Source organism: Capricornis sumatraensis, chromosome 10 (genome assembly GCF_032405125.1).
Source record: "Capricornis sumatraensis isolate serow.1 chromosome 10, serow.2, whole genome shotgun sequence".
Classification (NCBI taxonomy): Eukaryota; Metazoa; Chordata; class Mammalia; order Artiodactyla; family Bovidae; genus Capricornis; species Capricornis sumatraensis.
The window spans coordinates 105,815,919-105,840,069 of NC_091078.1; the positions used below are offsets into that span (position 1 = coordinate 105,815,919).

The 24,151-nt window shown below is 56.9% G+C and overlaps 1 protein-coding gene across 1 annotated transcript in view; it reads right to left on the reverse strand.

Annotated features, from left to right (window-relative positions):
- Nucleotides 1–24,151, reverse strand: part of CHCHD6 (coiled-coil-helix-coiled-coil-helix domain containing 6) — a 111,401-nt gene that overhangs the window by 83,538 nt on the left and 3,712 nt on the right. The window contains exons 2-4 of the mRNA XM_068982929.1: nt 10,212–10,320; nt 7,240–7,312; nt 5,650–5,794 (exon numbers count right to left, since the gene is read on the reverse strand). Coding sequence (XP_068839030.1) covers nt 5,650–5,794; nt 7,240–7,312; nt 10,212–10,320 — 327 coding nt within the window. The remainder of the gene's footprint in view (nt 1–5,649; nt 5,795–7,239; nt 7,313–10,211; nt 10,321–24,151) is intronic.

A 24,151-nucleotide genomic window follows, 5' to 3' on the forward strand; every position in this document is an offset into this window, starting at 1 on the left:
TAAATAATCAGGCTGCCAAAAGAGAGCTACAGTGACTCAGATGCAGATACACTGCAGAGCCCCTGGGGAGCCCGGTGGAACGACAAGATTTCAAGGACCGTGTAAGACACTTCCTAAGGCCACATGTGAGGCCCAGCCCCCGAGATGACCCCAGCCAGCACAGCCAGCCCAGAGCCAGGACACACGCCAGGGGCTTCCAGACACGGGCGGTGGCTCAGGTCCTCGGACAGGCCTGCCCCTCACTGGGCCCCATGCCCCCAGGGGGCCAGGCTGCGCCAGGCGGGCGGGGAACCAGCTCTGCACGGCCCAATACTGCACAGCGCCTCCGGCCAGGTCCTTCCACCACGCGCCAGCCGGAGTGGACCGTATGGGCCTGGACTCTCCCACACCCTCCCCTCCCGGATGTCCGTGGGTCCCTCTGCGCCTGATGTCCACCCCACGCTCACCCTGGTTCCAAGAGCATCACTCTCCGCCTCCCCAAGGCTCCTTTCTCTCCAGACTTCCTCCCCAGACACCAGAAGACAACCACCCCTCAGACACAGGGACAGGCTGCAGCCTTGCCTCCTCCTGGTGGCCACAGCCCCGTTCACTGGGAGCTCCTTACCCAGGGCCCTTCCAAGAGGCAGTCTGCAAGCTGCCTGCCTTCAGTTTAGCTTCAGTTCAGTCGCTCAGTCATGTCTGACTCTTTGCGACCCCTTGGACTGCAGCACACCAGGCCTCCCAGTCCATCACCAACTCCTGGAGTTCACTCAAACTCACGTCCATCGACTTGGTGATGCCATCCAACCATCTCATCCTCTGTCGCCCCCTTCTCCTCCCACCTTCAATCTTTCCCAGCATCAGAGTCTTTTCAAATGAATCAGCTCTTCGCATCAGGTGGCCAAAGGATTGGAGTTTCAGCTTCAGCATCAGTCCTTCCAATGATACTCAGGACTGATCTCCTCTAGGATGGACTGGTTGGATCTCCTTGCAGTCCAAGGGACTCTCAAGAGTCTTCTCCAACACCACAGTTCAAAAGCATCAATTCTTCGGTGCTCAGCTTTCTTTATAGTCCAACTCTCACATCCATACATGACCACAGGAAAAACCATAGCCTTGACTAGATGGACCTTTGTTGACAAAGTAACATCTCTGCTTTTTAATATGCTGCCTGGGTTGGTCATAGCTTTTCTTCCAAGGACTAAGCGTCTTTTAATTTCATGGTTGCAATCACCATCTGCAGTGATTGTGGAGCCCAAAAAATAAAGTCTGACACTGTTTCCACTGTTTCCCCATCTATTTGCCATGAGGTGGTGGGACCAGGTGCCACGATCTCAGTTGTTTTGAATGCTGAGTTTTAAGTCAGCTTTTTCGCTCTCCTCTTCCACCTTCACCGAGAGGCCCGTTAGGGGTTCTTTAGTCCTTCAGTCCGCTGCGGTGGCTGAAGACCAAATCTATGAGGAGGAAGGCAGTCCCTGGGGAGACCTGGGCCCAGGAGCAGTGAGGCAGGGGCAAGCAATGCCCCTGGCTGCAGCCGGGGTCAACGCAGGCTTCTACCTGGCAGCTGGCCGCTCAGAGCAGCTCGCGGTGCAGAGGAGCCGCCAGTGAGAACGTTCCTGGACAGGCTGGCCTCTCGCCCCGCTCCCTCCTCTGCCAGCACCAGCTCCTAGAAAGCAGCTCAGCCCAGACAGGGCTGCTGGGTGTCCCGGTCCAGTGGGCATGGGGTCTGAGTGCCCACCACGGCTGAGCACGGGTGCAGGGGCTAAAGGGGACATGGAGTGGGCCTGACCCTGAGCCTGGAGGAGGCAGCGCGCCTCTAGTACGGGGGGCACCGATGCCTGTCTCCATCCACCTGAAAACGGAGACTGAAGCCCGGGGCCGCTGGGACCTCTCAGCCCAGGGAAGGTGCCCCTGCGGAGGGCCCAGCTGCTCAACCGAGTCTCTCGATGCCCCAGGTCTGGAGTGGCTGGGCTCAGGTGCACGCTGGAGAGCCACGGCCCCCAGTGGAGAAAACCAAGCCTGCAGCCTGACTCCCCACTCACAGGGAAGGTGGCACGGGAAATGGGAAGGCTATGGGCAGGGTGCCCGTCTGCCAGAGAGGGAGGGGAGGAGGGGGAGCAGCAGGAGTTGCTGGTCTCCATTCGGGAGAAGAAGGCCAGGCCAAGGCGCCTGAGCTCTGTGGCGTTTACCCAGGACCCAACCGGCGGCCCGTGAGCTGGAGGCGCTCCACAGCTGAGCAGGGGCCGCGGCCTCTGGGTACCCGTCTGCAGACCCTGCCTCGTCAGCCTTGGTAAGCAGGCAGCAAAGCGCCTGGACCCTCAGCAGGGAAGTCCGGTTCAGAGGCCAACTGGAGGCTCCTGACACCCGATAGCCAGTCACTCTGGGAAGGTCTTGTCACCGACACTGGCTGACTTCTCTGGGCCTTGGAAAACCCTGGGGTGGCCAACACCCAAGCGTCCACCCGTCCACCACAGCAAAGCCAAGGAGATGCCGCCCATGGTGCCGGGCTGGCGGAGGCGCTTGCCAAGGGAAGGGCCACCTCATCCGCACCCAGCTGCCAGCAGGGAAGACCCCCCGGGAGGGGCTGCAGGCTCCTCGCCAGCCTGGAGGGCCGTGACTCTCCTGCTCTAGGGGTAAGCGGCTGGGGACAGGGGTGTCCCACACGGTCCCGCCGCTGCTGCTCGATGGCCGCCGGAGCCTCCTGGAGAGAACGTGGGAGAGAGAGGCCCCCGCCCAGGAGCCTCCTGGAGAGAACGTGGGAGAGGGAGGCCCCCGGCCCAGGAGCCTCCTGGAGAGAACGTGGGAGAGAGAGGCCCCCCGCCCAGGCGGCTGGGTAGAGGGGGCTGGAGGGCAGGTGGTGCCCGTCCCGCTGGACAGACCCGCCCCCTGGGGAGGACACAGGCGGAGGCCTCGCTCTGCAGGCGCAGGTGCGGGGCGGGAGCCAGGCAGGGCGCGGCCTCCTGAGGCCCCATGCCCCGCCTGCAGCTCCCACAGCCTTCTCCCTGGCTAGCGGGGTCCAGGACTGCCCCCTCGTGGGCCCAGCACACGGGACAAGAGGGGCTGTGGGACGCAGCCCGGCTCCCAAGGGCACCGGACGCTGGTGTGGCAACACCCACAGCCGCCGCCCACCGTGGTGAGGGGGTGAGAAGCAGGAGGGTGGCCGGGTTCTCCCCACCTTCCCAGACCCGCGCAGGCAGGGCGCCCGGACTCCTGGCCCCTCGAACACAGGCAGGGCACCGGCAGGAACCAGGGACCCGTCTGGGCCGAACTCTGCCGCGAACTCTCTAGGACGGAAACCCCTCTCCAGACCCGCAAAGCAGCAAGCGTCGTGAGGCATAAGGGGGTCTCTGGGTTGGGCTGCAAGGAGGCAGGACTCGAGTGTGTACCCACCCCCTCACCACCCCGAGCTGACACGAGGGAAACATTCTGTCAGCCTGAGGAGCCAAGCACCCGAGCCCGTTCTGTGCATGATCTCAAGACTTCACAGATGACCCAGGGGCCTCCCGGGCACGACCACCGCCCCCGAAGAGAAGGGCCTACAAGAGCCAAGTGGCAGTCAAGGAGGACAGCCAGGGCGTAGGGCTCGTCCCAGCAGTCTGGCTCCCAGACACAGGCTGGCCACAGCCTCCAACACCAGCTGCCGGACACCAGCACAAGCTTCGGTTCTCCGCCCCGCAGTCCTGGAGACCCCGCAAGGCTCATCCAGAGGACGCCCAGCCCTCAAGCGTGGGCCCCGGAACAGAGCCAGCAGAGGCGGGAGCCAGAGCAGGGACGGAGCTCAGCACCCGCGCCCCCGCTCCGGCCCAGGGGGACCCCGCCCAGGCACAGAGGACGTGCCTTCGGGGGGCAGGCTCCCCCCACCCCTGCTCTGTGGGAGCTCCTCTCAGAGGTCTGCAGATAACAGCTCCGACCACATTCCTGAGCTGCTTACAGATGCTGAAAGCACCACCCAGGAGCCCGAAAGACTGGGGATGTTCACCCCTCATGGCTCTGCCTGTGACCTCACCATCAGTCAGTCAAAGAACTGTGCACCAGCTGATCAAAGACTCTGCGACTCCCCACCCACCCCCACCCAACCTGGCCTTTAAAAATGCTCTCCTGAAACCCTCCCAGGAGCTGCGGGTGGGGAGAAGCTGAGCCACTGTCCCCTTGCTCCGCCCTCCCTGCAATAAGCCTCTCTCTGCTCCCAACTCCAATGTTCCCATTTGTTCCACCTCGCTGTGCTTCGGGTACATGAAGGTGGGGTCGGGAACACGCACGCAGGGGGACCACGCATCCACGCGCAGCAGCTCACTGCGGCGGCCCTGCGCACAACCAGGCCCTCAGAAGCAGGTTACAGACATGATTCCCTCTCCTTGTCATTAGCTTTGTGAACTTTCCCCAATAACGAGCCCAACCATTCTCTCATGCAGAAGAGGACTAAACAGCCACGCTGCAGAAGCCAGCGCAACGAGCACGCTGGATGCCCGCGACACTCAGCACCCTGGACAGGGACCCTCCAGCCGGGGCCCTCGGGGCCAGGAGGCAGGGAGGAGAAGGGCCCAGCCAGGACCCAGGCTCCCCGTCCCCCCTGCAAGGACCCCGGGAAGGAAAGAAAGCCCTCTGCCCAGCTCAGGTTCTGCTCCCACCATTCCCCTCCTGCCTAAACCCTCAGCACACACTCTGGCACCACCTCCACTGGAGCAGCTGCGAATACAGGGCCACCTGCAGGTGCTGCGGCCTCGCTCCCCTCCGCGGGAGCTCCGCCGGGGCTCTGACGGCGCCTCTCTGCATCTGCTCAGGCCAAGCCACTGCCTGACCTCCAGCCGAAGCCCAGGCACCCAGAGGTGCAGGAGGCGGCAGCCACACAGCCTCCCAGAGGCGCTTCCCCTGGTCGGCGCCCCTGATGCTGTGGAAGCCCCAGGCCAGCCCCCACGCCCCAGCACTGCACATCCCCGGTCAGGCATGACTGGCTACCCTAGGCCCTGCACCCAGACCGCCTGGACCGGAGCAGGGAAAGCAGCCACCGGAATCCCACCTAGGGACACGCAACAGGAAGCAGTAAGCTCCCACCGGGAGCGGGGCCTCCAGCTGCGCTGGGAAGCGGACTGTGACCAGTGGAGAGCGGGGCCTCACAGGAGTCAGGGGCGCCCGTGGAGAAGGTGGCCTCGGGCCCCGTGGGCTCTGCGCACTGGCAGAGGGCCCCATCCACCCAGACGTCCAGGGGAGTCTTCACTCTAAAGCTCCCCTGCATGGAAAGAAACCCACGCCTACGATGGAGGCGGGCCCCCCCCCTTGTGGGGGTCTCCTCTGGGGACGCCTGGGGCCAGTGCAGGAGGGAAGCTGTGAACCCCTCATGCTGTGATGCCCACAGCCCAGGTGCGAGTCCACAGCGGCAGGCTGCAGTGCTCACCAGGTCTCCATCCCTGGGGTCAACGTTTCTGCTCCGTCCAAACCGACGAACCCTGTGTGTCCTGGCCAGCCCCTTCCCACCTGGCTATTGGGCTGCCCCGCCCCCGCCTGCCTCCACTGTGACAAAGCCCCAGCTATGGAACCCCGGCTCCCAGTCCCTAGAAAGACACCCTCCCCACAGAGGAGAAGCCGTGGCCTCAGACCGACGCGGGTCCAGGGCTCTGCCTCTGCTCCCGGGACCAACGGAGCCAGGAGGGCCGCCTGGGGACCCGCACTCACCCGCTGGGCCAACCGCTGCTGCTCCTGGTCCACACCGCCCTCCCCGCGCCGCAGCGTCACGCTCCGGGGCTTCGCAGCTGCCTGCCTGTCTGCTGTGGCCACACGGACCAGCTCGTCCTGGAGCACAGCCTGCTCCCAGTCACACCTGGGCCAGAGGAGAGATGGAGACGCAGATGCAGGCGCAGCTCACGCAGCTGCTGGGGCAGGCACGTGAGCGCCGACGGGACGCCGCGGCCGCCAGGGAGGGTCAGGCACCAGTGACGGTCCCTGGGGGCTGGGGGGACACTGCCACACGTCCTCAGCCAGCTGAGGACCCAGAGACCCAGTGCCCGATGAGAGATCCACAGGGCAGGGGTCCAAGCCCACCACCTGAGGCCCCTTTGGAGACGGGCAGGGGACAGCCCACCTCCCCGCCTCACCCCAGGGCTGCAGGGCCAGGAGCAGCAGCCTTGGTTCTCAGTGTTCAGCTCTCCATCCTGAACGCGTCCCTCCCCTTGGACCTGTCTCTAGTCTCCCTAGTAAAATCCTCCGAGAGAAAGAAAAAAGCAGCGGAGAAGGTCTTAGAAGTGCTCTTTATCGGGGGGTAAACAACTCAGAGTGAAAAAGGCTGCAGCAAGTCGGCCCGGGGGGCACAGCGGGCATGAGGCCTTGAAAGCCACTCTCTGCCGCATTACGGCCCCAAGACCGAGGACCAGATGCGGTGCCTTCAGCAGTAACAACGCTCCCAAGGCAGGTATGGCAGATGCAAGATAATTAGAAGGCTGGGTAAAAAGAGCAAGATAACGAAATTTTACACGACTCTGAAAAACTTAAGTCTAAACTAGAGGAAGAAAGACATTTGAAAGAGATAGTCCAAAATGTTCATATGGGCTGATGAATCTATGGGTGGCTTTTTCACTTCATACATATCCTAAGCCTTCCATTAGCACGTGTTACTTGAACGTTTTTTAAAATGCTTAAAAGAATTTTTTTTTTAATTCTGGTCAATTGCTTGGAGGCCTCTGGGGATTAGGGACTAGACACTCTCAGAAGGTGGGTCCTTCTGAGATCACAGGATGGATGTGGCTGCGCTGACCTGAAGAGGGGACCGCCCAGCAGGGATGACCCGGGCCCCCCGCCCCCTGAGGGTAGCTGCCTGCGTCCATTAGAGGCACAGCCTCATGGCTGCAGACGAGCCCCTCAGTACCAGCTGAGGGCTCGCTGAGCCACACTGCAAGGACCCCACACCAGCCCCGGGGACCCTGAGGCCTGGAGACACGGTGCGCCCAGGGCCTCCGCAGCTGCCTGCCAGCCCTGCCCGGGCCAGGGCGCTCGCCAGGCTAAGGCCCACGCTGGGGAGGCACCCACACCTGGAGCCAGGCCATGAGCAAGCTCCTCCAAACACGGCTGCACACACCCGCAAGGCCACAGAGCCCTAACCTCCCCCACCGGAGTCTCCTCTCATCACACGAGGACCAGCGGCACCTAAACCGCAGGCCGGGCATCCCACCAACGTAAGACAACGGGAGGGGCCAGACCCCCAGCCTCTGGGCGAGGAGACGGCACCTGGGGAGGAAGGCGTGGCCCGGGGCAAGCGGCTCCTCAGCATACCTCTCAAGGGGGTCCACCTGCACCTGCGAAGGCCCCCGGCCACTGCTGCAGTCCGGCCTGGGTGGTTTCGAGTCTGCAGGGGTGGACAAGAAAAAGTCAGCAGCAACCCACGGACGGAGGGAGGCTCAGCATCACTTAGAGAGGGCCCGGGGGGATACCCCTGAGTGGACACAGTCATGGTGGTCACCCAGGAGAGGGCCCGGGAGGGCGCCCCCGAGATGGACGTGGTCTTGGTGGTCACCCAGGAGAGGGCCCGGGAGGACGCCCCCTAGATGGACACGGTCATGGTGGTCACCCAGGGGAGGGCCCGGGAGGACGCCCCCTGGATGGATGTTGTCATAGTGGTCACCCAGGGGAGGGCCCGGGAGGATGCCCCGGGATGGACGTGGTCTTGGTGGTCACCCAGGGGAGGGCCCGGGAGGACGCCCCGGGATGGACGTGGTCACGGTGGTCACCAAGGAGAGGCCCCGGGGGATGCCCCTGGGTGGACGTGCCCTAGGCCAACACAGAACATGGCCTTGCCCTGCTGTCAGGAGGGTGGTGCCCTGAAGGCCCCTGGCCTGCACCCTGCACAGACAGGATGGCAGGGTCGCTGGGCAGGGTGGACGCCTGAGCGCAGTGACAGACGGCCCCCTCCGACCTCTCAGCTGCTGGAACCCAGGCACCCTCCCCAGGAGGCCAGCCAGCCGAGGGGAGCTCCCCGTCTCCACGCTGAGAGGTCAGCGGGGGTGCGGCCTGCGTCTCCTGGGCCCCTTCTCCAGGGCTCTGACCCGAGCGTGGCCAGCACCCCTGGGAAGGAAGTCTGCGCACCTTTCCACCAGCGTCACCTCGAGTGTGACGGTGCTTCAGGCTGTCGCGGGAAGCCTTCCTTCCTGCAGCAAGAACCCGGGGGTCTCCAGGCAAACCCGCTCACTGTCTTCCTCCAGCACGCGGCGACAGTGCGGCTCTGTCCCCCCGCGGCCCCAGCTGCAGTGACCCCACACGGCGGAGACCTTGGCCAGCGTCTCCGCCCCCTCGCAGACGTCCACGCTTGGCCAGGTGGGCCGGCAGGAGACTCGGCAGGAGAGCCAGGCTTTGGGAGGAAGGTGGGGGGTGCCGCTCCCAGGCCCTTCACAGCTGCCAACCGCAAAGGCTGGGGGCTCGGCAGGCCCCGGGCCTCGCTGGGCACACCCCTCTCCAGAAGGCCAGGCAGGCGCACTGGAGGGCCTCGCCAGGAGCGTGCAGGAGGCGCCGCTGCCCGGTGTGGGCCTGACGGAGGCTCCCTGGACTTAGCGACTGGCTTCCCACAGCCTTCCTGACGTAAGATTGATCACGCTTTCGCTTTCCACGTAGTTTTCCTTTCTCACGACGACAAAAGTAATGTGCGCCCCCTCTGCAGAGCCCGTGGCCAGCCCCCCATGGCCACGTTCCATGGCACCCTGCCGGCCCTGCCGCTGGGGCCAGCATGAGTGAGCCGACCGTCCGAGGGGCTGGGCCTCATCACGGATGCGACCGTCTGTGCACGTTTCCCTGCGGCCGTCAGAGGGCTCCACGGCCCTTGGCAGGTGAGCACGGCTCATACTTCCCCAGTCTGTCACTCATTCACTCATTTTTTTCTAAATTGTCTCTAATTTTACAGTCGTGTTTCCCACCCTTCTTCATTTAAAGTTTCTTCATTATATTTTGATCTCTGACTTCCTGACATGCACTTGGGGTATGGTGTGACTTAAGGGTTTAATTTTAACTTCTTTTTCTATTTAGAAAAATTAAAGTAAGAAAATTTATTTTAAAAATTATAAAAAATTTTATAAATTATAAATTTATATAAATTAAAAAGGAAAATTAAAGAAGTTTAATTTTAACTTCTTTTAACTTTCTTATCAGTAGAGTAAAAGCAAACACTGCTTTTGAAAGTAAAAGCAGGGACTCCCCAGGCAGCGCAGGGGTTAAGAATCCGCCTTGCAATGCAGGGAACACAGGTTCAATTTCCGGTTGGGGAACTAAGATCCCAGATGCCACGACTACTGGGCCTGCGCACCGCAAGCATAGAGGCCATGCACAGCAAGGAAAGATCCCGCACGACCCAAGGAAGATCTCACGGGCTGCAGCCAAGACCTGGTGCAGCCAAATAAATAAAAACCTTACAATATACAATAAAAAAAGCCCTAAGATCAGCCCATCCACACTGACGGTTCTCCAGCCTCCGAAAGCCAACACTCACTCACCGTCAGACATCGAAACACTCTGTTAATCCAAAACCGCGCAGTTTCCTTTTCCGGTCGTTTAGCATGGCTTCCCAGATCTTAGTTCCTCAACTAGGGACTGAACCCATGTCCCGTGCAGTGGAAGCTCGGAGTCCCAGCCACTGGACCGGCAGGGAGTCCCTAAGGCGTGTCAGGAGCCCCAAGGCAAACAGTGCAGGGGACGGGGTGTCACGAGGCCCGGCCAGCAGCCCAGGCCCCGTCCCTGCACCGCACACTCCAGATAGGAAACCACACGTGGTCTTGAGACTGGTGCAGCTGCGCCACACCTGAGCCCGGCCCTCCACCCGAAGGGCCGAGCTGCAAAGTCCCGCTCCCACGCCGGCTCCCTGGAGCCCCCGAGTAACGAGCCCTCTGCTCTGTGCCACTGGGCCCTGATGGGCGCCAGTGTCCCACAGGCACGGGACACTGTACCCTGTGGGGTCCCACACTCAGACCCTCCCAGAGCCCAGCACCACCATCCCAGGACCCCAGGGCCAGGACCCCAGAGCTCCAAGGATGACACCAAGGCCACCCCATCACTGCCTCCTCCTGTGCGGAGAGGCTGGCACAGCAGGGACTCTGCCCTAGACTCAGTGCTGGTCACGGAGGCTCTGCAGATAGTAAGTGCGCCCCGCGCCGGTCCCTTGCTCCTGGGAGGCGCTTCCCGCAGGCACCACCCAGGGCTCTGGGCGCTGTCTCCAGGAGGAACTCTCCACGCAACCCCCGCCCAGACCCGCCACCCTGGCCTACCTTTCTCCCGGCCTCCGGAGGAGCCGAGGGCAGCAGCTGGAGGCGCCAGCGGCCCGACTCTGGACGGCTGGCCGGGCTCCTTCATGCGGTTAACCACGTTTTCAGACAGCTGTGGTAAGGATTGAGGGGAACGGTTAGATTACAGAACCCTGGGGAAGTGAAGACGCCCCTCACCCACACCCCGAATTTCTGAGCAGACCACTTCCTCAAGACCAACTCCCATAATACACTGAATTCCCCGCAGAACCACTCGTGCAGGCCCGGCACCCACCAGCAAATGCCACCCCAGGTCTGGGCTCCTGGGGCTGGCTTCCCGGCTGCACCCACTGGCCCCACACTCAGGGCACCCTGAGCTCCCTGCTTGCCCCTGCCCTGACGCCCGCGCCCCACCCCGAACAGGTGCACATCTCTGCCTCTGCCCCTCCCCCCCTTCCCTGGGGGCACCCAGGGTCCTGGCATGGACAGCACCAAGCTAAGGACCTTCTCTCCCACTCCAGAGACAAGGCAATGGCGCCCCACTCCAGCACTCTCGCCTGGAAAATCCCATGGACGGAGAAGCCTGGTGGGCCGCAGTCCATGGGGTCACAGAGAGTCGGACACGACTGAAGTGACTTAGCAGCAGCAGCAGCTCCCACTCCACTGATTTAGGTCATACCTGAATGGTCTTGTGGTTTTCTCTACTTTCTTCAACTTAAGTTTGAATTTGGCAATAAGGAGTTTATGAGTTGAGCCGCAGTCAGCTCCTGGTCTTGTTTTTGCTGACGGTATTGAGCTTCTCCATGTTCAGCTGCAAAGAATATAATCCATCTGATTTCGGTATTGACCACCTGGTAATGACCACATGTAGAGTCTACTCATGTTGCTGGAAGCGGGTGTTTGCTGTGACCAGTGCGTTCTCTTGGCAAAACTCTATGAGCCTTTGCCTGGCTTCAGTCTGTACTCCAAGGCCAAATTTGCCTGTTACTCCAGGTGTTTCCTGACTTCCTACTTTTGCATTCCCGCCCCCTATAACGAAAAGGACATCTTTTTTGGTGTTAGTTCTCGAAGGTCTTGTAGGTCTTCATAAAACCGTTCAGCTTCAGCTTCTTCAGCATTACGGGTCGGGTCATAGACTTGGATTACCGTGATATTGAATGGTTTTCCTTGGAAACGAACATTCTGTCATTTTTGAGACTGCATCCAAGTACTGCATTTCGGACTCTTTGGCTGACTATGAGAACTACTCCATTTCTTCTAAGGGATTCTTGCCCACAGTAGTAGATATAACGGTCATCTGAATTAAATTAGCCCATTCTGGTCCATTTTCATTCACTGATCCCTAAAATGTCAAAACTCACTCTTGCCATTTCTTATTTAACCACTTGCAATTTACCTTGATTTATGGGCCTAACATTCCAGGTTCCTATGCAATATTGTTCTTTACAGCATCGGACTTCACTTCCATCACCAGTCATACCCACAACTGGGTGCTGTTTTTGCTTTGGCTCCGTCTCTTCATTCTTTCTGGAGCTATTTCTCCACTCTTCTCCAGTAGCATACTGGGCATCTACTGGCCTGGGGAGTTCATCTTTCAGTGTCCTATCTTTTTGCCTTTTCATGCTGTTCAGGGGTTTTCAAGGCAAGAATGCTGAAGTGGTTTGCCACTCCCTTCTCCAGTGGACGTTTGGTCAGAACTCTCTCCACCACGGCCTGTCCGTCTTGGGTGGCCCCACACGGCATGGCTCAGAGTTTCACTGAGTTAGACAAGGCTGTGGTCCATGCGATCAGTTTGGTTAGTTTTCTGTGATGGTGGTTTTCATTCTGTCTGCCTTCTGATGGATAAGAGGCTTGTAGAAGCTTCCCATTGGGAGAGTCGACTGATTCCCATTGGGGAATCTGATCTGGCTCTTGTTCTGATGGGCAGGGCCATGCTCAGTAAACCTTTAATCCAGTTTTCTGTTGATGGGCGGGGCTGTTCCCTCTCTGTTGTTTGGCCTGAGAACAAACCCTGGCAGGGGCAAGGGCAGTGATGGCGGCCTCCTTCACAGGACCTGCACCCAGTGTATCCAGGGGCCCCGACCCCACGGCAGGCCTCTGTCGACCCCACGCCTCCGCAGGAGACACTCACAGCAAGTCTGGATCGGTCTCTTGTGGGGACGCTGCTCCTTCTCCTGGACCCTGGTGTGCACAAGGTCCTTTCTGTGCCCTCCAGGAGTCTGTCTCTCTGCTTCCCCAGTCCTGTGGAAGCTCTGTAATCCAACCCCACTGGCCTCCAAAGTCTGACTCCCTGGGGGTTCCCAGCCCCTTTGCCGGCTCCATTACTTGCTGCCATGGGTGCACTCTGGGGAAGTGCCTCGCATCCTACCAGCCTCGTCCAAAGGTCTGCAAATACCCCGCGGGCAGGGGCCAGTTCTCAGCCCCTCCCAGTCCCCCCAGGGCCACCCTCACAGCAGAAAATTGAGCACAGCCTGATTCATCCACCCTGGTTCCCCCATGACCACCGGACCATCAAGGCTTCCCTCCACGGAGGAAGTGAGGCAGGCCAGAGGGTCGTGAAACAGTGACTAAGCGAAGCAGCCCGCGAGGGGAGAGGCCCGAGTGACAGCCCCTGAGAGTGCTGAGCCACTTTGCTGAGGGCCCAGTACAGGCATGGTATCACAGAGCACGGGGAGGGACGTGTTGAAAAGAGGACCTGAGGGTGGAGCGCACGGCAGCAGCTCCGCCTCAGGGGCCTGGGAGACGAAAGTGCTCCCCGCGTGCACAGAGGCGCTGGACCCGCACAGGAAGAGGAAACAACGCGTACGTGCAGGACAGGCAGTGGCTAGAGAAACCACGGCGTGCTTCCCGTGAGACATCACACAACCATCGAGAAAGGCAAGCAAGGCCCGTGCCTGTCAGTGTCAGAGGACGTCCCGTGTATCTCGACTTTGTAAAAAAGATTCACAGCTAGAGGCAGACACGCACACACGTTCTCCAGTGTGCGCACCCGCTCACGTGCACCTCACACGCTCCTGAGGCGTATCCTACACCTGGGCAGGAGCAGGTGGGCCAGGACTGTCCCTTCTGGCACTTTTGTGCTGCAGTTTTTCACCATGAACATTTTTTTAGCAGCTAAAATTAAAATAATAATAATTGAGCCCATCTGGTATTTAATCAAATGGCTAATTGATGACTACGGGGCAAGAGAAGGCCGAGTGAGTTCAGCAGTGGAAGAGGACTGAGAGTCCAGAAAGAAACCTACGGATCTCAGCTTGACTGATGGACAAGGTGCCAAGACCACTTAATGGGTAAAGAAGAGTCTTGTTAACAGACGGTGCTCGGACACCTGGCCACCCAGGTGCACCAGGATGAAGTCAGACCCCCACCTCACACCATATACCAAACCTGACTCCAAAGGGATTGGAGACCAAAACACAGCAGTTAAGACAATGTAACTCTCAGAAGAAACTGGAGGGGTAAATCTTTATGACCTTGGCTTTGGCAGTGATTTTGCAGATAGGACACTGACAGCAGGCGCAGTCAAAGAGAAAACAAATGTACTGAAACTCATCAAATTAAAGCATTCTGTTTTTCAAAGGACACAAGGAAGCAAGGTCAGGGACAATACACAGAATTTGCAAATCATCTATCTGACAAGGATATGTACCTGGAATATAAAAAGAACTCCTACAACTCAACGATACAAAGAAAAATAATCGAATTAAAAAACAGGCAGTGAATCTGAAAGATCATGTCCTTAAAGAACACACACACATGGCTTAAACCAAATGAAATATCCTTACTCAAAAGAGACATGCCAAGTTCAAACCACAGGAGATATCACTTCACACCCACTACAATATCCATAATCAAAAACGTCAGGTGGTAGCAAGTGTCGGCCAGGACACGCACAAGTCAGAACTCTAACACCCTGCTGGTGGCAAATAAACGGTGCCATCGCCACGGAAACAGTCTGCAAGTTCCTCGAAAATTTAACACAGCGTCTCCATTGGGCCTGGCCGCTCCGCTCCGGTACCACTCAAGAGAATGCAAACTCACGCTCACACTCATCTGCACGTGTGAGCTCACATCAGCGTCATCCGTGACAGGCAGAGGCGGGAAAAACTCACATGTCCATCAACTTATGTTCACATCAGCATCACCCGTGACAGGCAGAGGTGGAAAAACTCACATGTCCATCCACCTGTGTTCACATCTGTGTCACCCGTGACAGGCAGAGGCGGGAAAAACTCACATGTCCATCCACGGGTGTTCACATCAGCGTCATCTGTGACTGGCAGAGGTGGAAAAACTCACATGTCCATCCACCTGTGTTCACATCAGCGTTATCCGTTGACAGGCAGAGGCGGGAAAAACTCACATGTCCATCCACCTGTGTTCCCATCAGTGTCATCCATGACAGGCAGAGGCGGGAAAAACTCACATGTCCATCCACCTGTGTTCACAGCAGCATCATCCGTGACAGGCAGAGGTGGGAAAAACTCACATGTCCATCCACCTGTGTTCACATCAGTGTTATCCGTTGACAGGCAGAGGCGGGAAAAACTCACATGTCCATCCACCTGTGTTCCCATCAGTGTCATCCGTGACAGGCAGAGGCGGGAAAAACTCACATGTCCATCCACCTGTGTTCACATCAGCGTCATCTGTGACTGGCAGAGGTGGAAAAACTCACATGTCCATCCACCTGTGTTCACATCAGCGTTATCCGTTGACAGGCAGAGGCGGGAAAAACTCACATGTCCATCCACCTGTGTTCCCATCAGTGTCATCCGTGACAGGCAGAGGCGGGAAAAACTCACATGTCCATCCACCTGTGTTCACAGCAGCATCATCCGTGACAGGCAGAGGTGGGAAAAACTCACATGTCCATCCACCTGTGTTCACATCAGTGTCACCTGTGACAGGCAGAGGTGGGAAAAACTCACATGTCCATCCACCTGTGTTCACATCAGTGTCACCTGTGACAGGCAGAGGTGGAAAAACTCACATGTCCATCCACCTGTGTTCACATCAGTGTCACCTGTGACAGGCAGAGGTGGAAAAACTCACATGTCCATCCACGGGTGTTCACATCAGTATCACCCGTGACAGGCAGAGGTGGAAAAACTCACATGTCCATCCACCTGTGTTCACATCTGTGTCACCCGTGACAGGCAGAGGCGGGAAAAACTCACCAACTGGCATGAAGGATGAGTAGAAATAATGGAGCATTAGCCACAAAAGGGGATGAAGAATTCACACAGGCCACAGCACGGTGACCTGAGGGCATCCCGCTTAATGGAGGAGTCCGCACACTGTACACCCTCCTCGTGTGAAACACGCAGAACAGGCAGCCCTCCAGGGATGGAGGCGGCGCGCTGCCTCGGGGCTGGGTGAGGGCTGAGACAGGGACTGACAGGCGGAACAGGGTGAGCGGTGGGTTTTTCCACATAGTATCTGATATCTCCATTTCAAAACTAACATCGTTAAAATTCAAGAAGCATGTGAGTGGTGAGTGCTGAGAAAGAATAAAATACAGTCCTGCAGGGCTGGGCACACGTGGGGGACGGTAGGAAGACCCCTCAGAGGAGAGAGCACTCATGGGGACACCCTGCCCTGAAATGAGGCGGCCTGCCAGGCTCACATCTATAGCATCAGGGGAAAAAGATCTCATCCCGAGGAGAGGGATGAGTGCAGACCTCTGAGAGGAACCAAACCCAGCGTGTCTGAGTGCCTGATGGAAGCTGTTAGGAGGAGGTAGACCAGATGACCAGGCTGGAGAGGAGGACCAAGACCTAAAGCCCACTGAGCCTGGGAGCAGAGAGGCTGTGGTGGGTGGGGGAGCTCTGCACAGGGGAGGTGGGCTCTGGTTTCCTCATCCCAGGCCCCCAGGGGGACCCACCAAACTGCACCACCTGGTGAGCGAAGGGTGAAGGAAAACATTGGCAAGCTTCTCAGTGGAAGGAGATTCGTAATATTTTTTAATGTTGGTGCAAAATAAAGCAAGGAATATTTTTAATCAACAAATACACAGACACACACACAGTAGTCATGCGAGAATAAACACCATCTGGGCAGCGCTCCCTGCACCAAGAGAGCCAGAACGGAGGCCCCAGAGCAGGCAGGCCTGGGGACTCGGTGCCCGAGGCCCAGCAGTCACTGTGCGGTCGGAGCTGGTCACGGGGAGCTGGGCGTGGTCAGGGGGCAGAGGGCCCAACCCCAAGCAGCGCTGGCAAGGAGGAGCCTGCCCACATCCAGTTGTGGGGCCCTGACCCACTGCCCCCTTCTGGAAGCTTCCTGTTCCACACCCAGAAATGGGGCCCAGCACACCAAAGCGGCCAGTGCAGGGCGAGGACAGGGGCTGCGGGGCCAGATGGGCCTGGGTCAGAAGCCAACCAAGCAACCCCTAGCTGCCTGGCCTCGGGCAGGGAACCCTATCTGCTCCGTGTGCCCATCTGTGGCATGGCAGTAACTCATGGTGTGGGCGGTCACACGCTGAGCCACACAGGGCAGCCCCAAGGCCCTCGGTGAAGAGACCGCACACCCGGCTAGACACAGGTGCAGAGCGGGGTGACCCACAGCACGGCGCACAGCGGGGCATCGTTCCTACAGAAACGGGGAGGTGGCACGTCATGGAGGCTTGGGAGCGCCTGGAAGGGTTCAGGAAGGCGGCAACTGCTGGCCTGTAAACACAGATGCATCCCACAGCCTTCGACGGGTGAGGGGCAAGTGACCCCCCCGGCTGGGGAGGGCGCATCCTCACTGAGCACAGAACCAGTGTGTGTGCACGTCCTTGGTCCAGCCCAGCAGTTTCTATCCATGGGAAAACGCCACGGCGGGTGGCAAACCTGGGGCAAGAAGCTAGGGGCGCCGCGGCCTCAGAGCACGGGGCAGCCTAGAGGGAGGGTGAGGCGTCCCCACAGTCTGGAAGGGGCGGCAGCTCCCAGCTGTGGGAGGAACTCGACCCGGCAGGTGCCAGGGGCTCCCCTGAAAGACAGGGATGTGACCAGCCCGGCCCAGGCAGTGGGCACCTCCACCTGCCAGGCTCCTGGCCTGGCCCACCCCACTAAACAGACAAAGGCGTGTGCGGGCCCTCAGGGGTGCTCGGTGAGGGCAGCCACGGGGAGCTGGGTGGCGGCCAGCGGACAAGTCAGCTCACACAGCAGGGCAGGCCCCAGGAGGAGGTCTGCAAGCCACCTCTCCTGCCACGGACGGTGCTTTACTGAGCCCAAGGCAGGCAGTGGAAGGCGGAGCACACCTGTGTTCACCAGCAGCCTACTTAATTAGGAAAACATCAACACGAAAATCAACAGCTTTTAGTCTGAGAAAGCGACCCCTCTAGACTCGTGTGAGAGGCAGCTGCAAGGAGGCCGCTTTCTAAGCACTGTTCTTCGCATCAAGTAAGGCTCTGGGTGCCCCAGGTGACGTCTGCACGGCCTCCGCGGGGCGGGGGCCTTCACACCACGGCCGCTCAGGCACCATCTTCCGAGGACCCTCTGGGCCCCGCCGGCCGCACCCTCCTTCCCTGGCCCACGGCTCCTGCAAGCAGCCGAGCACCGCACAGGCTCCCGACAAGGCCCGTCTGTCGGAGGCTCCTGGGGCCCACATCCAGCCCCAGGTGGCGCTGCCCTCCTGCGACTCTAAGAAGATGCCTCTGCTTTGCTGCAGCAGTTGCCGTGGAGATTTTGTTGGCTATTCCTTCAGTTTTCTGGGAGCTGAAATTAGATCCACAGATTAAATCCAAGAATCTAGACAAGAAGAGTCCTGGAGGGCGCTGGCTGCCAGCACCCCAGGGGCCCTGCAGGTGACAAAAACAGACGAGGCGGCCTGGCAGTACAGCGGGGCAGGGACGGCGGTGAGAGCAAGGCCCCAGGGAGGGCAGCGGCCTCACAGCTCTAGCCAAGGGTTGCCACAAGGAAATGCAGACCAGTCTTTTGATGTTTACCCCAAAGAACTGAAAAGTGAATTGATGCAAAGCCTCCAAGTTTCAAAATGTTGTGAATACCCTGAAGTTCCTGGGCTGATGGTTTCATTCAAGAAGTAAGGAGCCGGGGCTTAAACCCCTGTCCAAGGGTCCTGCCTGTGAACCTGGCTCCGGGCCCCATGCTGGAGCCAGAGCCCAGGAGCAGAGCTCCCTCCCCGCAGAGCAGAGCCTGCAGGACCTGGGATGGTGACCTCTGACAGAGCAGAGGAAACCTGTGAACAGGTCCTGAGCCCGAGGAAGAAATTCCCCAAGGATGGGGGCGAGTCCTGCATACATACAGAGGGGCACAGAGGCGTGAAACGGCAGGGCAGGGGCACAGACCCTCCCCAAGGGGCGGGCGATGGCAGAAGGTGGCACCAGCACACACAGGCCCCGGGAGTCAGGCCTGGGGGCCGCTGGAGGCCACGGGAAGCACCTGAGGATGAGACAGAAGCGGGCTGCGTCCTTGGCAGTAACCTTGGGGTGATCACTGACCCAGCAGCTGGTGGGGCTGCCTTTGAGAGCAAGGCCGCTGGACTTGCAAGGAAGGAACCTCCATTGCAGCGGTCTGGATTCTATCACCACTGCCTGATACCTGCCCACAAGTAAAATCTGCCTTTTCAAAACACATGACCCTGCTAGCACCGCAAGGAGAGATTTGTGGGAGGCAAGCCTGTTGGGAGAAAGAACAATTTACCAGAGATCCAGGGGAAGGAGGGAGATCGAGTGTTCCTGAGGGGAAAGAGGAGAGGCTGAGACAGAAGCAGGTGGGAGGGGAGACGCAGAGCTGTCACTGGACATAGAGCAAAAGCGCACCCAGCCTCCAGGTGAGGACTGGCTGGGATGGAGCTTCACACGTGAGGAACATGTCGCGTTCCAGAGGGGCAGAGGGACAAGTGAGCCCAGGGGAACCGCAGGGAGACCCGGCAGCAGCGTTGGGACAGCTCTGGGCTGGCTTTAGAATCCAGTCACCAACAGCTCACAAGCAAGGACGAAGGAGGTGGCCGGGGCGGGTTGCAGGAAGGAAGGAGGGCTGAACAGGAACCGCTCTTCAGGGACGGCAGCGGGATCCTGGAAACCAGGGGGACCGCAGGAGATGCACAGTGACCTCCCTCCGGGGTGGGACCCGCGGGGCCCAGAGAGCAAGTGGACTCGAGGTGAGCCTACAGGAGCCAAGTGGGCAGCCCCCTTATGTCCACACTAACTGGCCATTGGCCCAGGAAGATCAGCAGGGCGCTGCAGTCACAGGTGTCAGCATGGAACTTCACCTTCCATGAGGGACACACCCACAGTCACCTGGGTGCTCACACCATGTAAACTCATTACTGGTTACACCACGGTACTACCCAGAGGACCTTACTGGGCGGCCAGAGGTGCCCTGATCGCCAGCTCCGCTGCCCCCACACACAGCGAGTCTGGGAGCCCAAGCCGAGGAACAAGGGCACCATCCACCTTCAGGACGACCCTTGTCCTCAACAGCTGGGGTCTGAGGGAGGGACCAAAAGCGCCCTGCTCCCCTGCAGAATCAGCTCCTTTGTGTCCAGAGACCTCAGCACCGGGAGATGTCGTGTTCTGGGAGCACCGAGGAGAGCCCACCTGGAAAGTGTCCGGCCTGGGACCAGCACCCAAGCCACACTGCCAGACTCCACACCCAGACGCGGCACAAGTGTGCTCGCAGCGAAGCTGGGGAGAACTGGGTGAGCCGACTCCCGGCTGTCCTGGTCGGTGTTTCCTGTTGTGAGCCATCCACAGCTCTCACCAGTGGTCGGCGCTGAGCAGGGCAAGAGTGGGGAGGGCTCGCGATCAAGCCAGTGGGGCACCTGTGCTGAGCGCAGCCCTGCCCCGCACACAAGAGGGAGCCGTGGCCCCTGGGGGTCAGGCTCCAGGCCAGGTCCCCAGCCTCTCCTGCGCTTCACGCTGATCCTAACAGGTGCTAAACCAAAGGGTGATGTGACGGGACACAATCAGGAGTGCTGATGGTTGCAGACATTCGAGATGCACGTCACGGGGCAACGGCGAGGTGGAAAAGGAAGTCTGCTGCACACACGAGGAAGAGTGAAGCCTTGAAAGCATGAAAAGCGGGAGAGAGGCTCTCAGGTCACAGGTCGCCAGCTTGGATGAAAATGATCGTCGAGTCGCCAATCCGACCACACAATGCAACGCGCGCACTAACGATCCGGAAGCTTGTGAGCAAGGTGCCTGCACTCCCCAAGCTTACGGAAGAAAAGCAGGCTCTAAGGACGCAGAGGAAGGGGTGACGGAGAATATTAAAAGATAAAATCGCCAATCTGATAAAGAGTGGCTATGAAAAGCACACAGCTAACATACTCAGTGGTATAAGACAATGTTTTCTCCCTGAATTCAGCAGCAAGACATGTGTCCTCACCACTTCTCTCAATACTGTAGTGGGCGCTCTAGCCAACACAACAGGACAGGAGAAAGCAAGCAAGGGCATCCAGACAGAGAAGAAAGAACTGCCTTCATTTTGCAGGCACCACGATCGTACCTACATAAACCCTAAGGAATACACACACACCAGAAAACCCTATTAGAGGTAATGAATGAGCTCAGCAAAGGTGCTGGACACAAGATCAATATACGAAAATGAACTGCATTTCCATATGCTAGCAACGAAGGATTCACAAATGAAATTAAGGAAACAATGCCATTCATAATAGCATCATAAAGAATGAAATGCTTGGGAATAATTTTTAAAGAAGTGTAAGCCTTATACACTGAAAGTATAAAACACCACTGAGAAAAACTTGAAAAGATCTAAATAAAGAAAAAGAGATTTCACATTCACAGACTAGAAGACTCCATAGTGTTAAAGTGACAATTCTCCCAACATAATCTTATAGATTCAACACAAACCCCATCAAAATCCCAATAAGCTTTTTACAGAAGCTGACAAATTGGGCTTAATATACGTGTGGACACGCAAAGGACTTAAAACAGCCAAACAATTGTTGGGAAAAAAGGAACAAAATTGGAGTTTTATACTTCCCTATTTTGAAACTTTCCACAAAGCTTCGACAATCATGACAGTTTTGTACCGGCAAAAAGACGGACGTATAGCGTACAGATCAGTGGAATTTAAACAGGATTGAGAGTCAAGATATAAATTCTGAACCCTTATGTTTACGGTCAACTGATGTTCACCAAGGTCCCAAGATAATTCAGATGGGGAAGGCGTAGTCTTTTCAACAATGGAGCTGGAAAAAGTATTTCATAGGAAAAAAAAAGAAAGAAAGAGACTGACAGAGCTCAGCACGCTCAGGCGCTTGAGCCAAATCCAACTCAAAACCTGATTTTATGAATGGGGTTTTACTGGTCACAGCCACGCCCACTCATTCCGCACGCTACCTACAGCCGCTTTCACCATGAAACGGCCGAGCTGAGTGCTAGAGACGTTCTGCTCAGCAAAACAGCAAGCATTTACTTTCTGGTCATCTACAGAAAGACTGCCAACACCTGACTTACAGCCTTACTTCACAAAATCCACAAAATTTAACTAAAAATGGATAAATGTAAAAGCCAAAACTATAAACCTCTTAGAAGAAAAGCCAGCAAAAATTTCCACAACCGTGGGTTAGGCAAAGATTTCTGGGATATGACCGAAGTCCAACCACTGAAAGGAAAACATTAATAAACTAAACTGCATCCAAACTACATAGATTTGTACTTCAGACACCATGAAGAAAATCAGAAGACAAGCCACAGACTGGGAGAAAATACCTGCAAATATCTGCAAATCATAACATCATAAAGAAATGAATCTTATGACTCAATAATAAAGACAAATAACCCCATTAAATCTATTAAAAGTGGGTAAAAGATTTGAATACACGTTTCACCCCAAAAATATGTGAGTGGAAAATAAGCATAAGAAAAAACATCCAACACGATTAGTTATTCGGAAAATGCAAATTCAAACAACGAGATACCATTTCTCACTCAACTAGAATTGCTATAAACAAAGAGAGGGTAACAAGGTTCGGTGAGGACATGGAGAAACTGGAATCTCATACACTGCTGGGGGAAACGTAGCACAGTTGAGTCACTGTAGAAAACAGTTTGACAGTTTCTTAGAAAGTTAAACCTAATTTACCAAATTTTAAAACAGAGTGACCTAGCAATTCTACTCTTAGGATATTTATCCAAGAGAAATGAAAACATTATGTTCACAAAAACACATATACACAGATGTTCACAGCAATATTATTCATAACAGTCAAGAACTAGAAACAACTCAAATGTCCATCATTGTTTGACTGAATAAATAAAACCCAGAAAGTCCGTATGAGATGCCATTTGGCAATAAAGAGGAATTACTAAGACACACAATGCCGAGGAGCCAACACCAGGACCACTGTTCTCAGTGACGGGAACCAGACATGAAACATCTATGACGTATTTATATGAAATATCCTGAAAAGGCAAAAAAAAAAAAAAAAAGAGGCAGAAGGCTTAGTGGTTACACGGTGCAGGTAGTGGGAACAGGGAATGACTGCAAATAGGTACTAGGGACCTTTTCAGGCTTTGTAATGTTCTAAAACTCCATTGCGACAATTGGTCAACTCTGTAAATTTGCTTTAAAAAAAACACTGAAATGGTGAATCTGATATGTAAAATAAATTGCAGCAAAGTCATTTTTTAAAAAAACCATCATCAGATAAAAATCTTTCCAAAGCTCCACCTGTTTGGAGAACCACCATGTTGCATTAAGTGTGAGCAGCCCCGCATCACCTGTCCAGCCGCATCACCTGTCCAGCCGCATCACCTGGCCGCCTCTCTCCCATCCCACCCGTGTGGCTGCCAGCACACAGGCTACGGGGCTGGCAACTCTGAGCTTCCAGCTCGACCACAACTTTGCTGTACCCAGGGGTTCCTTCCCTCCTTGAACCTGTTCCCACACCTCTGACACAGGGATGAGGTCTCACAAGGCCAGCCTGGGGACCAGACGGCACAGCACCCTGAAACCGCTCAACTCAGAACAGACAGTCCTCTCCCCGCTGGCCCGGGGCCATCACTGCCATCGCCTCCTCAGGAGCGCTGCCTGACCAGCCCACCAGGAGGCCCCACCACTCTTTCCCTTTTTGTTTCCTTCATGGCCCTTGCAGGGGGTTTTCCTTCTTCTTTTTTTTCTTTCTTAGCTCCTCATCCTGGGCTGAGGTCTCCACAGGGTCAGACCTTGTGCTTTTGTCCCCTGTTGTGCCTGCCAGGCCCGGCCCAGTTCACAGTGAGCACTTGCTGAGGTGGTGGGGTGAGCGTGGCACCCAAGCCTGCGTGGAGGGCACACGGGCTCCGGTGTGGGCACATGGGGGCTGTCCCTCGTGTGCCACTACCCCCTCCGGTCTTCCCCTCAGCAGTGCTCCAGACCTGCCTCCTGCAGCACTGAATCATGGTGAAGATGCTGCAGCTCTGAGGGTGAAAGGAGCCTGGAGACTTCGCTAGAGCAGCAGCCTTGGGGAGTGACTTGGGCAAGGGAGGAGGTCAACTGGTTGGAAGAGCCTACATACTGGCAAGAAAACAGAGCTACACAAAGAAGATCTTAATGACCCAGAGAGCCACAACCGTGCTCACTCACCTAGAGCCAGACCTCCAGGCAAAGATACCAGACATCCTGGGTGACGTCCAGCGGGCCTGAGGAAGCACCACTATGAACAAAACTAGTGGAGGTGATGGAATTCCAGCCTGAGCTTTTTCAAATGCTAAAAGATGATGCTGTGAAAGTGCTGCACTCAATATGCCAGCAAATTTGGAAAACTCAGCAGCGGCCACAGGACTGGAAAAAGTCAGTTTTCATTCCAATTCCAAAGAAAGGCAATACCAAAGAATGTTCAAACTACTGCACAATTGTACTCATCTCACACGCTAGGAAAGGAATGCTCAAAATTCACCAAGCCAGGCTTCAAAAGTACGTGAACCGAGAACTTCCAGATATTTAAGCTGGATTTAGAAAAGGCAGAGGAACCAGAGATCAAATTGCCAACATCTCCTGGATCATAGAAAA